Consider the following 13,504-nt stretch of genomic DNA (forward strand, 5'->3'; position numbering starts at 1 on the left):
CTAATAAAATCCGAATTTATCTCTGATACATCACACAAATTTTGGCTCAACTCGGCTCAGAGCACATGAAAGTCTAGACCATACTACGACGTCCCGCCTACATTTGAACAGCTTAAGTAGAAGTTAGCTTAGAGCTAAAAAGAAAACAACAAATTTGTATATTAGAGTGAAAAACATATATTATCGTGGATTACATTAGGCATACACCAAATAAATCCCTAAGTCTCACCAGCTCGCAATTAATTTGCATACACATGTATAGTCACTAACTTGTACGATCTGAAAACTTTGAATTTGGGGCAAAGGTTAAGAAACACAATCACAAAGGCGCTGGCAGATGCGACTTCTCAGATCCTCCAAATTGAATATCAATTCATTATTAATAATGTTATGCTTGGGACCAAGCAGTTTTTGTAAGTCCTGCATGGCCTTCAAGCAGTCACAGTATTTGGCTATATTAGGATTTTTGCAGAAGAAAGTGTCGCATACAATTGGATCGCACTTGTGCTGGGGAGCACGGCACTCGTGGCTGCGGCACTTCTGCTGTTCGCGGTAGCACCTAATTCGGTAGTATTCCAGCAGTTGTCGTCGCTTCTCCTCTCGCTTCATTTGACTAATAAACGGACTGTCCGACTCCGTTTGGCGACGTTTCATGAATTTGCAAATTTCACACGGGCAATCCAAACTTGGTTTTTTACACGTGGTTACATCATTTAATTTATTTATTGATTTGTGAGGCTTTGGGTGGCCTTTGTTTTTTTTGTGGTGTCTATTCTGTTCAGTTTTTGGTTTATATTTGTGTTGTGGTTTCTCCGTGTCGGATTGGAAAGGTTTGCTGGATTCTGGTACCTCAGGTGCTATATCTATGGTTTTTGTGATACTGCTGGAGTTACTTTTAAAATCTTCATCCGTTTTATCCTCTATTGTATTCCTCATTTTATCCACATTTTTATCATCAATTTTATTCACCTTCTTATTTACCTTTTTATCCTCAAAATTATCCATAATTTTATCCACCTTTTTATCCACCTTTTTATTCACTTTATCCCTTTTTTTATGCTCCGTTTTTTGCCGTTTTTCTCTTGTCGTCGTTTCTAAATTTTGGTCATCCGTTTTGTCGTTTTTGATCTTTTGTTTTCTCAGTTTCTCCTTATTTTGATGACTCTTTTCAAATTCGTCTCTTTCTAGTGTTTCCTTATCTGAATTATCTAGCATTGGACTTTTGTCTTTGTTTGACTTTTCATCGCTCGTTCGTCTGGTGTGTCCGGTGTGTCCGGTGTTTCCGGTTTGTCCGGTTTGTCCGGTTTGGTCAGTATGGTCAGTAGAGGTGGTGTGTCCCGTTTTTCGTTTGTCTTCTTGGTTAAGATCTTTGGCAGGGAAATTTATTTTTTGCCTACTACCTTGAGGTGCCCGAGATGGGGTGTGATCGCCGCCGATTGTTTCACTGATAGTATCTTTCGCTGGCATACAGCAAGTTTTATAAATCTTACACAATAAGTCCTCTTTATCGTACTTCTCAAAGCAGGATACAAGTTGTTCGTATAGCTCATCGTAGTCTCTCGGTTCATGGTCTGGCTTATTCATCTGTTGTGTCCCTATCTTAAAATGTTTGTCATATGCCTTAGGATCTTGTTTGTATTTCATCCACTCATAATCCGTGCATTCATTCTGGGGAATACCACATTGCAGTTCGCAGTATTTGTACTTTCGCCGGATACCATGCTTTTGTTGTGGGACCGGCCTATCCATATCCAAGGTAGTTGTCAGGGGAATTCTGGGTTCGTCGTGAGCAAACGGATATTTTCTTTCCGTAGGAGAGCTGCAGTACAGCATGCGAAATGCTTCGCTTGCATTGATCTTTCTTTGTATAGTGGGCATGCCTTGAAGCTTTTCCTGCAGCAACTGACGATTGAGGACAAAAGGTGAACAAACTTCTTCAGAATACGGAATATTTGCCGGCGGAGGTGCGCCAGGCATCACTGCCGTTGGCTTAACTGCAGTTGCCTTTTTGATTGATTTCGATAGCGCTTTATCGAACTCGATTGCCTCCCGCTGAGTGTTGGCTGAGCTCACTCCGTAGCAGCCCAGTGTCCGTTTGTCTAGGGTCTTTTTCCAGACATCCATGACATCGTCGTTCTCCATATTAAAGTATCGCCCGCAATCATAATCCTCAATAGAACTCAATAACCAATTTACTGACTCTGCATTACTGCACTGTGATACTGGCGGTCTGATATTGGGGTAGGTCTCAGACTTTAAAAAATGGAATGTTTTGCAGTTATTCATACGCATCACATCGTAAGGAGTTAGATCTTTACATTTAATCATCTCGCTTCGTGTTGCCTTACTCTGTGTCTTCAATTCGTCTAATACTTTTTTGTTTTTATTATTTTCTACTTGATTCATATTAATACTTTGTTTGTTTGCTTTCAATGACCTTGACTCATTACTTCTGAAGGGAGACTTCTGTTGGTTACGCATATTTCTGCTTCGTTATCTGATGGACATAGGATCAAACTAATTTAATTTTGGTAAATTTTTACTAGATGACTAACTAAAAGCTGTCAAAAACTAACTGAAAATCGAGCAAAGCATTTCTGAACGGCGTACAAAATATGTTCTGTTTCAGAGTTTTTCGACTAAGGCAACGATTTCTTGTTTAGTTAGCTAATGAAGGCTGTTAAAATTTTAATACCTAGCCTGTGCCAAAGGATTAGCTGAAGTCTGCTAGGACAGACCCTGGCTGAGGAGAACTTTAAGAGCAGCGTGTGAAACAATTAAGATAATCACCGTAGTCATTTCCGCTTTACGCTTCCTACGTAGCCCGTGAAATTTCCTGGCAAAGTCGCAACTCCGCCAAGTGTACAAGTGCCTGTGTGTGCACCTCTCGCTCTCTCACTGTCTGTTACATTATTCACGAAAACAAATTTGCCCGATTTAGTTTTTAGTTAAAAGCAAATTATGGCGCTCTAATGACGGCGCAGTTAAGCTCCGCGAAGCACACGTGTCTGGGTGCAAGGGGGGAGGGTGGTTGCTTCTGTGAGTGCTGAAGGTAGCCTTCAATGACTTTTTATGGCCTGGTGCCAAGGGAGCGCTTACCAAGCCAAGATTAAAGAGAATGAGGCTTTAATTGCCATTGCCCATGTCTGCCCCTTGATGGCCGTTGAGCAGCGCTTCATCGTTGCCTTCATGATGATGTGTCAATCAGCGTCCTGCTAAAGTCAAAAGGTGCCACTCCAGCTCTCATGTGATGTACAGCTGCAGGCTTCAGGGCTAAGCATGTTCTTGGCCAGCAAAGGTCAGCTTTTAAACCGTTTTTCACCTGCTCTGCGTTGGCATTTGATTGGGCTACGCTCGAGCGGATTGTAATCGGCTTTGACGGCAGCCAAACTCTGTTACACAGTGTCAAGTTATTGCTGCCATCTAACTAGCTGGTTGGCAGACTCAATCCCATAGCTAGTTGGTTTAACATGGGTCAAGGTCTAGTTCAACCAATAACCTGTCAGTTCAGGTGATAAACATGTTTTGATTTGACTAACAATTGGTAAACTTTTCAATTTGAATTGCGTTCTCTTGTCAGGTGAGAAACGTTCTTGATTTCCTCCTTATGCTATTCCGACTGAGAATTATGATGATTGTGATGATCGGGAATGTTGAAATGCTCCCATGAATTTGACTAACAATCTGTGAAGCTAAGCATAAACCAAGCACTTGCACAAGTGTAACAAATACCAATAAGTTACTGAGCTATTCAATTGACAATTTCATGTGGTTAGAGCTGTTGGCTCACAGATATTTATTATATTTTAATGTTGTCTTAGTGCGAATATTATTTCATGAACAACTTGGCACATTAATCATTTCCAGGCAGTCCATATCCGAGTGCTATTGATAATATTTGCTGTACATGGCGCAGTATCGTGATCATGTATATCTAAATACTCATCGTAAGCAAACAGGCACAGAGACCCATATACAAACACCCACACAGCACACCACACATATTTTCAGTGGCATTTGTCCATAGTTATCCAGCAGTTTGTCAAATGTCTTAGAGTCGACAACGCTACGGGTGGGCTGACAGACAGGCAGACACACACACACACACACACACACACACTCAGAGAGCTTCGTTTACTGTAAATATAAAGGCATGACTTGCCCCAAAGTTAATGCCAAATTCATGCTGCCGCTGCCAACCCTCAGCCACAGCAGTTGACGTGTGTGTGTGTGTCTTTGTGTGGGTGTGCTATGCATTTTAAAGGACGCTGATAATCCTGAAGCTGATTTTGGATTTGTCATTAAACGCCCAGCGGGACGGCAACAATGAAGTCCATAGCTTGCAGAAGATAAGACACTACCCAACACTGACATTGCCATAGCAACCGCCACTCAGTCGATGCAACTGCCACTCAGGCAGCACAGGGCCGTTGACGGCGCTAGGGCAGGGGTAACAGGGAGCAGGGACAACTGCTAAACTGACAACAAAGCCAAAACTAATGCCGTTCGCCATGTCTCGCCAAGCAGTCGCTTGTCCTGTCACTATCTCCCCTCTCTCTCTCTCTCTCTCTCTCTCTCCCTCTCTCTTTATATTTGAGTTTTGCAGAACATGTTGCGTGATTATCTAGCTATCGGGCTGATTTACATTTAACCTAGTTGAGTAAGCAAATATACCCTAGCAGAGGGTACTCTAATGTTGTCATGAACAATGGAATCTTATCAAATTTATATCAATTTATCTAGTCTTTATTAGCTGACTTTTATGACTCTAAGCTAGCAGCGCAATAGTAAGCAAGACGCTTTAACTTCGCTGTAAGTAAATTCAATTTCATAAGACTTAGAGGCTATTCAAATTAGGCTATCAACTTCTATAGCTAATTATGACTGTTTGCCTTCAAAATATTTCCTTAAAATAATTTTGTGATATGTATAATAAGAGAATTATATGATCCTCAACGTGGTCAATAACAAATATAATAGGTATAGAAATTTAAGTTATTTACAATTGCTTAGGCTTAAGCTGCCTTGGTCCAAATTGAGAAACAAATTCTCCTTGGCTTAAAATACACCTCAAACCTTAATGCAATATGTCTTTAATTTAATAAAAGGCTATGCATCACAGCTGAAAATTGAATTGAATCAAAAGACCTTTTAACAAAAAGCCTGCACAAAGGTAAAACAAACAAATTTTAAACTTTTTAGTCTCACAACGAAAGTTCCTTAAACTAACTAAATTGATCCAAGTCGCACTCTCTTATGTAAAACTAATTCGATTCGAGTTAGATTTGATGTTGACAAGTGCATTAGATATTCGACCATGGCCCAGACAGACTTCTGCTTTCTTGGCCTTTTCCGTTCAGTCCGTGGCTCTTGTTAACTGGGTTGATTTGCTGGGTGTGTCCATTGTGGCGCATTGCTGGGCACTTGTAGTCCGCACCTCTCGTAAATCCATTTTGTGATATTTAATTGAAATATGGCGCCCTGGAGTAGTCAGTTGCCTGCATATCTGGCTGTCTCGCTGTCTCGTTGTCTGGCTATTCGTTTGCCCAGTTATTGGATTTACGAGGCAGCCAAATGAGTTTTGTACGCGCACTCAGTGGATTAGGACATGGAATATGGCTTCGATTTACGACTAGTTGCAGCGGCTACGTCCCATAAAGCATCATTTCGGGCATGGTTTATGCTTGGTAATTAATAATACTCTGTTTCGTTTGGTTTTGCAGGACGCCAAGTTGCGCCAGATTGTGACGATGGGACCACAGGACACACTCGAAGAGAAGACCGTCACCATTTGCCATGGCTCCGATTTTGTCAACATGACATTTGTCAACTTCTGCTGCACACGACGGGACATTGCCCAGGTAAGCTCAAAAGAAAGGGCTGGTGCGGTTGGGCGCTGGGTGACAAAGGGCAGCTGCCGTAGGGGCTGGTGTCACTCCTGGCAAAGCTCCAATGCCAACAGCTGCTCATTATGGCCAATTGACAACTTGACGACAATTGAAATGAGAACGTTGAGGGCCCATCAAAAGCTATTTGGAACCGTAAAACTAGGTCACACACACATACACACACACACACACCTCGAAACTCATTTGGGAATTGTGAAATGGGTCGCGCGCGCGAAACTGAATAAGCAGGCATATTCCAAATTCCAATTTCGTTCGTAATTCGAGACAATTTCAAATTCCTATGTATTGCAAAAAATATATATTTAACTAATTAATGCAGCTTTATATACTTTATTTACTGAATGAGTTTTGGCTTTTTAAATTTTAAACAGTTTCACGTTTCGTTGCAAATTTTTAATATTTTCTGAAATGAAATTTCTACAATGAAAATTTCATATTACATCATTTAATTTTTCATTTAATTCTTACAAAGAAAAATCAATTTAAAGACTGATTTTCATAGAATCGATTATTGAAGTCGTGAAACCAAAAATATATATATATTATAAATTTTTAAATTATAAACAATATTTATATATTATTTAAGTATATCATGGCTTATATTTTGAGTCTAAGACAAGTTAGTCAGTCTGTGTATTTCAGCTTCTCCTGTCTAACTGCGTTTCTATATCTATATGAGATAGACTTTTAGATAGATAGGCTATTTATTCAACTGCTCTAATAGATATATAGATAGTCTGATAGATAGAATGTTCATCAGTCCCATCTAGCCTACCTAGCTTATTTGCCCTTTCTATCTATAAGTCTGCCTGCAAAATGGTGTACAGTAAACGGAATTGGGAACAGACTCTTACAGTTCAGGCACCTCAGTCTATCTAGACACACAAACACACAGGCACACACCCCCACACACACACGCACACACACCCATTGTAGGAGTCATTAGGATACGCTGGGACACACCTGCCGTCAGTGTGTTGTGGGGCTATTTTTAACCGTTTGCCGAATGCGCGTAAAAATATAAGTGACTGTCGAACACATTTTATTGATTTAGCATAAGGGCTGGTGGGCCACGCCTTTTCTATGTCTGACTGGACACAATCCAAATCGTAGCGCTCGTATGCTGCCCACATACTACGCCCCTCTGTCCCTCGTGGCTCGCACAGAGGTGACCTTGCTCTTGCTGGAGCTGACAGCGTTCTGTTGGTTTTTGGTCAAAATCAATGTTCTATATTTTATCACGGGCTCGTCTATCCGGGGCACAGCCAGAGCCGGACACGGACACGACCGTCGAAGCTGGGCAGCCTGGCATGTGCGTGCATTCATGTTATTGTTATTATTTTTGGCACGCGTCGCCAGCGTTTCTATAAACAAAATCGAATGCCAAAATTTCATAAACTTTAACGGCATTTCGGGGCACACAAATATAATCCGCACAAAATAAATAAACATGCAGCTTTGGCACACACACAAAACTGAACAAAAACCAGAGCGAGGGGCCCACAGCGGGTATTTGGTATAATATCTTGGAAAATATCAAACAAATGCAGTGCACATGAATGTGCTTTGTAGACTTGTCTGCCAGCAAGTGCAAATGCATTTGGAATCATTCAACAACATAGCATATATAGTATTTCGATCTGTGCGAAATTCAATAAAAATCATTTAGCATGACTGAAATCTATATCTCATGCCATACGCCCACTCCCACACTGCGCCTTGCTCTGGACGTGTGTGTAAGCTGATATTTTGCGCTTGGCAAATTCAATTAGTTCCGTGTTCATGGTGAAACCCTCTTATTGGAATACGCAATCAGTTTCAGTAAGCTCACTTCAAGTTGAATTTTAAACACACACAATTCATGGCTCTCGGTACTAGAAGACAATATGAAAATCAAAATGAAATGCCTTATGCTATATTAAAGTGCGTCTGAGTATGCACATGGAAAATATATTTAGGGTATATGCGACTAGAGGAGAAATCGAGTCTCAAATATAGTTAAACTGCAGAGTGAAAAATTCAATTTACAAACAGTTAGCTAAGAGAAGCTATTGTGTTGGACGACTTTCAAAACTTGAATTTAATTTGCAGCTGCCGTAACAATGACAAGTTTGGTTGGCATCTGATATGCCAGTTGATAACCTCCTCTCATTTGCCCCCTTCTCACATTTGCACCTTCATCCATTCACCCATTCACATTCATCTCCTCCCATTCATCCCCTCCTTCCATTCACCTGCTTCACCCATTCATCTCCTTTAGCTATTCACCTCCTTCACCCAACTCACACACTCTTCTATAACTTTCTTCTATTCTCAATTCAGCTCAATATTTTCCATTCACCTTTAGCTTCAAGTAAATAGAACTGTAGTCGTAAATCAAAAACCTTTTCTTGACAATCAATCTTTACTCTTAACCTCCGCCGTCCCGTTAACTCTTGAACTTATTTTTGAGTTTTTGTAACTTCAATTGATATGTTCAGCTCGGCTTACACTGGCCACAGTCTATGCTATTATATATTGTATACAGTGTCACCTCCATGCTGACCTTATCCTCTTTTGTTTGCTTTGTGTTCTTGTAGATCTGGTCGGATGGCCTCATCAAATTGGCCTATAGTCTGGCTCAGCTGAACGGCTCGGCGATTATGTTCCTGCAGAAGGCGCATACAAAGCTCTGCCTGCAGGTGGACAAAAGCGGACGCATCCCAGTCAAAAAGTAATTGCCACTGTAGCATAGTCCGAAAAGCCCAAGCAGCAAGCACCAAGACCGTGACCCTGAGGTGGGGCTTGTGGCTTTGGTTTTTTGGCTTTTGTGCATTGTGTGTTGAAGCATTTGACAATATTTGTTAAGTGTTGCCTAGAAAATTGAAATTTACGCCAATTTCTTTTCGTATTTCCCTCCTGCACCCGCTCCATCACTCGCTCCATCTATCTCTATCGACGCAACAACTCAATGTGGCTGGAACGTGGCTCATGCATCACTGACGCCGACTACATCATCAACACGAACCACATTGTCTGTCTGGACAACGAACCCACATAATAAAATCCCCCTTCAACTCCGCCTTTGGGACGTCTGTGTGCCGTGTTGTCGTCCTGGTCGTGACCACTTTAGCATCATTAAACTTTTTGCGCAAAATAAAGAGGATCGGAAACGTGTCGAGAAGGCGCTGGACGTGACCGGCTTGCCATCGGGCAAGGTCGATAGCATATCGGTGTCGAAATTTCAATTTGAGGACTTTTATAATTTGTACAAATATCTGACGCAGCGCTCCGAAGTGGAGCGCCTATTCGATAGCATGTAAGTACAGTTGGCCAATCAATGGAATTGGCATTTCTTTTCCATCAACTGATTCATGATTCATTCTGCTGCAGCGTGGGAAATGCGAAGCGTAAATGCATGTCCATAGCGCAGCTGGTCGAGTTCCTCAACAAAACGCAACGCGATCCGCGCCTCAATGAGATTCTCTACCCGTATGCGAATCCTGCGCGCGCCAAGGAGCTCATACAGCAATACGAGCCCAACAAGTTCAACGCACAAAAGGGCCAACTTAGTTTGGATGGCTTTTTAAGGTAAGAACCCAAAGTCTCCCTCAGCTAAATGAGCCCTCCACACTTGCTCGCACGTCCTTAGGCGCTGCGCGCCTGGGCCTGACAGCTTATCGTTCTCGCCAAACGCCTGTTATAGTCACTTGACGGCACTCCATAGCCAGCACTCCATAGCCCACAAGAGGGCGCCGCTTGCATATGACGCGAGGGCTAAGACGACATCATCATCATCATCATCAGCAACAGCAGCAGCACTTCACTGTTGCTCTGGCGCGAAGGACGCGCGCCATTGTGTCCTTCACATATCACGCGCAACATATGCAAAACAATATTACAGAAAAGAGAAATACTTTCAACAATAGCGGAAAATATGCTGTGTTGAGCTATCCGATTAATAGGTTTGCTCGGAACACACTGACAAAAGCAACTGAAAGCTTCCAGCGGAAATTAAGAAGTTTAATAGGTAAAGGTAGGGAAGAAAAGGATTTATTGATACATGTTTATGACAGTACGATTCTGAATGTCATTTCTGCAACTATTGAAAAACAAGTAACAATTTTGAATACATAGAAAATAAATAAATTCAGCTTAACAGCAAGAGCTCACAATTGCTGGATGTGCAAGCTCTAAGACCTTTACTTAAGCCTTGCTCAGGAACAAGCTTAAATTTCTATTGTATTCGCAAGACATATCAAAGCTTAAGTCAGTGAAACATGAAAATAGTTAAGAGTTATAGACGAATAAGTTAGCTGTATAGCTAAGTAAGCAGTCCTAAAAAGCCGTCAGCTGAAGCTGTGTTTTTAAGCACTTTAAATATCAAATTAAAGTTCAGTTTTTAATCAATAGCTAGAAGTCATGAACTGACTTTAATAAAGTCCTTTAAAGCTAGTTTAACCTAACAGCTTTAAGCTTTCCATACGCTTAAAGCTCAACTAACTCCATCTCTCTCTTTCTCTCAGGTATCTTATGGGCGATGATAATCCCATAATGGCGCCCAACAAGCTTGATCTCTGCGATGATATGGATCAGCCCATGTCGCATTATTTCATCAACTCCTCGCACAATACCTACCTAACGGGTCATCAGCTGACGGGCAAGTCATCTGTGGAGATATACAGGCAATGCCTGCTCGCTGGCTGCAGGTGAGTGCTGTGGTGTGGCATGTGGTTGTGGTCATATCATGAAAGCAGGTCTGTGCTTTTTAATTACACAATTAAATGGACACGTGTGCGTGTGTGTGTGTGTGTGTGTGTGTGTGCGTGTGAGTGCGTGGTCAGTTGCCCACATTTTGGATGCTGGCCGTGACCTTGTTGCAGTGTTGCGCTGTCATATGTATGTGTGTGTTTGTTGGCCTTCACGCACATACACACACAGACTATATGCTCAGTATGTCAGGTGTGTGAGTGTGTGTGTGTCAGCTTTGCCGCTGCGCTGCTTTTTAGTAGCACGAAAATTGCATGGTCGCCATTTTTACTGCCGCCATCATCCACATGGCGTATGGCTCTTGCGCTGCATCAGTCGCAGTCGCAGTCGCAGTCGCAGTCGCAGTCGCAGTCGACGTCGCTCGCTGGCTGTAGTTGATGATGCACACATCACAAAATTTATTGACGCAAAAGTTATTGCAAGGACATGGCAAATGAATCTGATTGTTGCCATCGCTCGTGCTGCTTTAACCGCATTATCTGATAAACACTTTTTATGAGCCGCCATTTTTTTGACTTGCGTCAGTTAATTTTATGGCAGCACTTGTTTGTCGATAGATTACGCGTCTTCACTCCCTTCTTTTCTCTTTTTTTTTTTTTTGTTGTTGCTGGCCAGATGCGTTGAGCTGGACTTTTGGAATGGACGCACCGAGGAGCCGGTCATTGTGCATGGCTATACGTTTGTGCCCGAAATCTATGCCAAGGACGTGCTGGAGGCCATCGCGGAGAGCGCATTTAAAACATCCGAATACCCTGTGATATTGAGCTTCGAGAATCACTGCAATCCCAGGCAACAGGTGAGTCAACCCTAAAATGGCTACAAAATTAGTTTGAGCAATGTATGTGCGCCCGCATTTCGACAGCTGTGTGGTGTGCCGCCTGTCAAAAAGTAACGTGTCCTAAACTAACTGTAACGAAAAGCCACCTTCGAAGCCCACACTTGAAGTCAAGAGCGTGTTCTGTGTTGAATAATAGAATGTGGGTCGCATTAGATATGTGCAAGGTAGAGCGACACGAAGAGCACGACTAAGCATAAAGTTGTTTGATTTACCTGACATGAAGAGCATAAAATATGAATGGGTGGGGTTGTACCCACAATAGAAGAACTGCAAATAGAAGTAGGCGCGATAATAGGCATGACTCATATATGAGACAAGAATTCCAGCTGACTTGAAAGTAAGCAAGTCATCTTAACTTTACTAGCTGCGATTATCTTAACACACCTAAATAATCTATTAGAACTGAACATAACTTAAGACTCGTATTCCTTTGTTGATCCTTGGCATAGCCTAACACAACTTGGAATAACTAAACAGACCTTCTCCTGCAGCTTAACGCGGCTTAACATGCCTAAGCGACTTAAGTCGCGGCAACACGATAATCACGCTTAACCCGACATAAATTTCTGACTTCGTGTATTTAGCAAACATCAAAACGCGCTCCAATCTCTAACTGCTCCAGCACTCCTCTCTACCCAACCTCCGCTCTCTCTCTCTCTCTCTGCTGCTCTCACATTAGTCAAACAACTCGTCAGAAGCCAAACAAAAAAACATACACATTTCACGTGTGTATGCCCCATCCATCCAAAGGGATTCCAAAGTGCCCCCACTGCCAAGCGGAGTGAGCCCCACTCAAACATGGCGCAGCTCAGCTGCCGTGTGGTTGAGTAAATCTCAGAAGCTACTCGAAAGGTAATTGCCTGATGGTTTAGCTCCACGAGATAATAACAAAGGCAAACTTTTTTAGGGCCGAGTGGGGAGCTGAACAGTTGCACCTGAGCACGGGCACAGGTGGCGGCACAGGCATCTGGTTAAAGTTTTACCATTAAAAGTAGTTATATAAACTAAATTTACCATGGGGAATAGGTAACTAACGCAGGCAGGTGAGGGGCACACGTGCTTACACGCTCACATGAAAGTTGGCCAGCTGCTTACATTCTTAGCTGCCTGGCGGGGCATGTTCATCAAATTTCAGTTAGCAGCCAGTTAGCCAAACTAACGAATTGCTGTTGCAACATTTTCAGGCAAAGATTGCGAACTATTGCCGTGAGATCTTCGGCGATATGCTGTTGGACAAGCCGCTCGACTCGTATCCGCTGGAGCCCAATGTGGATTTGCCGCCGCCGTCGATGCTGCGGCGCAAGATCATAATCAAGAACAAGAAGAAGCACCATCACCATCATCATCATCATCATAAGAAGCCGTCGTCGGCATTGGCACAGGGCACACCAGCTGCCAGCAATAAACTAACGACGGCCAACTCAGGTGAGCCTCCAGTCCAATGCGCGGCCACATGGCGTATGCGTAATGTGTTGTGCGTTTTTCTATTGTGTTCGTCAGTGGAGCTGCTGCTGTTGCTATTAGTTTTATTATCCCCGCTGTTTGTTTTGCTGCTCTATACGCTACAGCACTGAGCTGCTTGTTTGCCCAGCATAACTCTTGGCGAATGTAAATGAGCTCCAAACACGCAGCTGTTGTTGTTTGTTCTTGCTCTACTTCAACTTTCTGTGCAAACTAAGTGCATGGCTTAACTCGGATATTGAGTTTTTAACTCATTTGGAATATTGCTGCTTCAAAATATGATTTAAGTCTTAAAAAACAACGATGCCTCGTTGATAAACGAGATATTGATTTAGCAGATGATGCTTCAATTAGCGAGTTTTTTATAAATAAATTAAAAATTGGTTTTTTAAGTTAAAATTTTGTTTTTGACAGAATACAGTTTACCATTTCACAATTGTTTTTTTTTTTTGCTATAGATTGTAGTTTATTTTTAATTTTGTAAAAACAATTTTTAAAACATTTCGATATTTAGATAAAAATTTATTTAAATTTCTTTATATTTCTT

General features: G+C 42.1%; 2 protein-coding genes across 6 annotated transcripts in view; one reads left to right on the forward strand and one right to left on the reverse strand.

The window, feature by feature from the left end:
- Positions 1-13,504, forward strand: part of LOC111596118 (1-phosphatidylinositol 4,5-bisphosphate phosphodiesterase classes I and II) — a 68,660-nt gene that overhangs the window by 46,198 nt on the left and 8,958 nt on the right. For all 5 annotated transcript variants that reach the window (XM_023310184.2, XM_023310183.2, XM_023310187.2 and 2 more), the window contains exons 4-10: positions 5,724-5,861; positions 8,489-8,622; positions 9,022-9,207; positions 9,282-9,479; positions 10,415-10,597; positions 11,274-11,454; positions 12,681-12,921. In XM_023310184.2, coding sequence (XP_023165952.2) covers positions 5,724-5,861; positions 8,489-8,622; positions 9,022-9,207; positions 9,282-9,479; positions 10,415-10,597; positions 11,274-11,454; positions 12,681-12,921 — 1,261 coding nt within the window. The remainder of the gene's footprint in view (positions 1-5,723; positions 5,862-8,488; positions 8,623-9,021; positions 9,208-9,281; positions 9,480-10,414; positions 10,598-11,273; positions 11,455-12,680; positions 12,922-13,504) is intronic.
- LOC111596119 lies at positions 165-2,584 on the reverse strand. The gene has a single exon (XM_023310188.2). It carries the CDS (start codon positions 2,479-2,481, stop codon positions 307-309), a length of 2,175 nt encoding a protein of 724 aa, XP_023165956.2. The 5' UTR covers positions 2,482-2,584; the 3' UTR covers positions 165-306.

This window comes from Drosophila hydei, unplaced genomic scaffold (genome assembly GCF_003285905.1).
Source record: "Drosophila hydei strain 15085-1641.00,03,60 unplaced genomic scaffold, DhydRS2 tig00008114-arrow-pilon, whole genome shotgun sequence".
In the NCBI taxonomy this organism is placed as follows: Eukaryota; Metazoa; Arthropoda; class Insecta; order Diptera; family Drosophilidae; genus Drosophila; species Drosophila hydei.

Coding starts and splice junctions, on each gene's coding strand:
- LOC111596119 (XM_023310188.2), bottom strand. CDS start 2,481: ATGCGTAACCAACAGAAGTCTCCCTTCAGAAGTAATGAGTCAAGGTCA.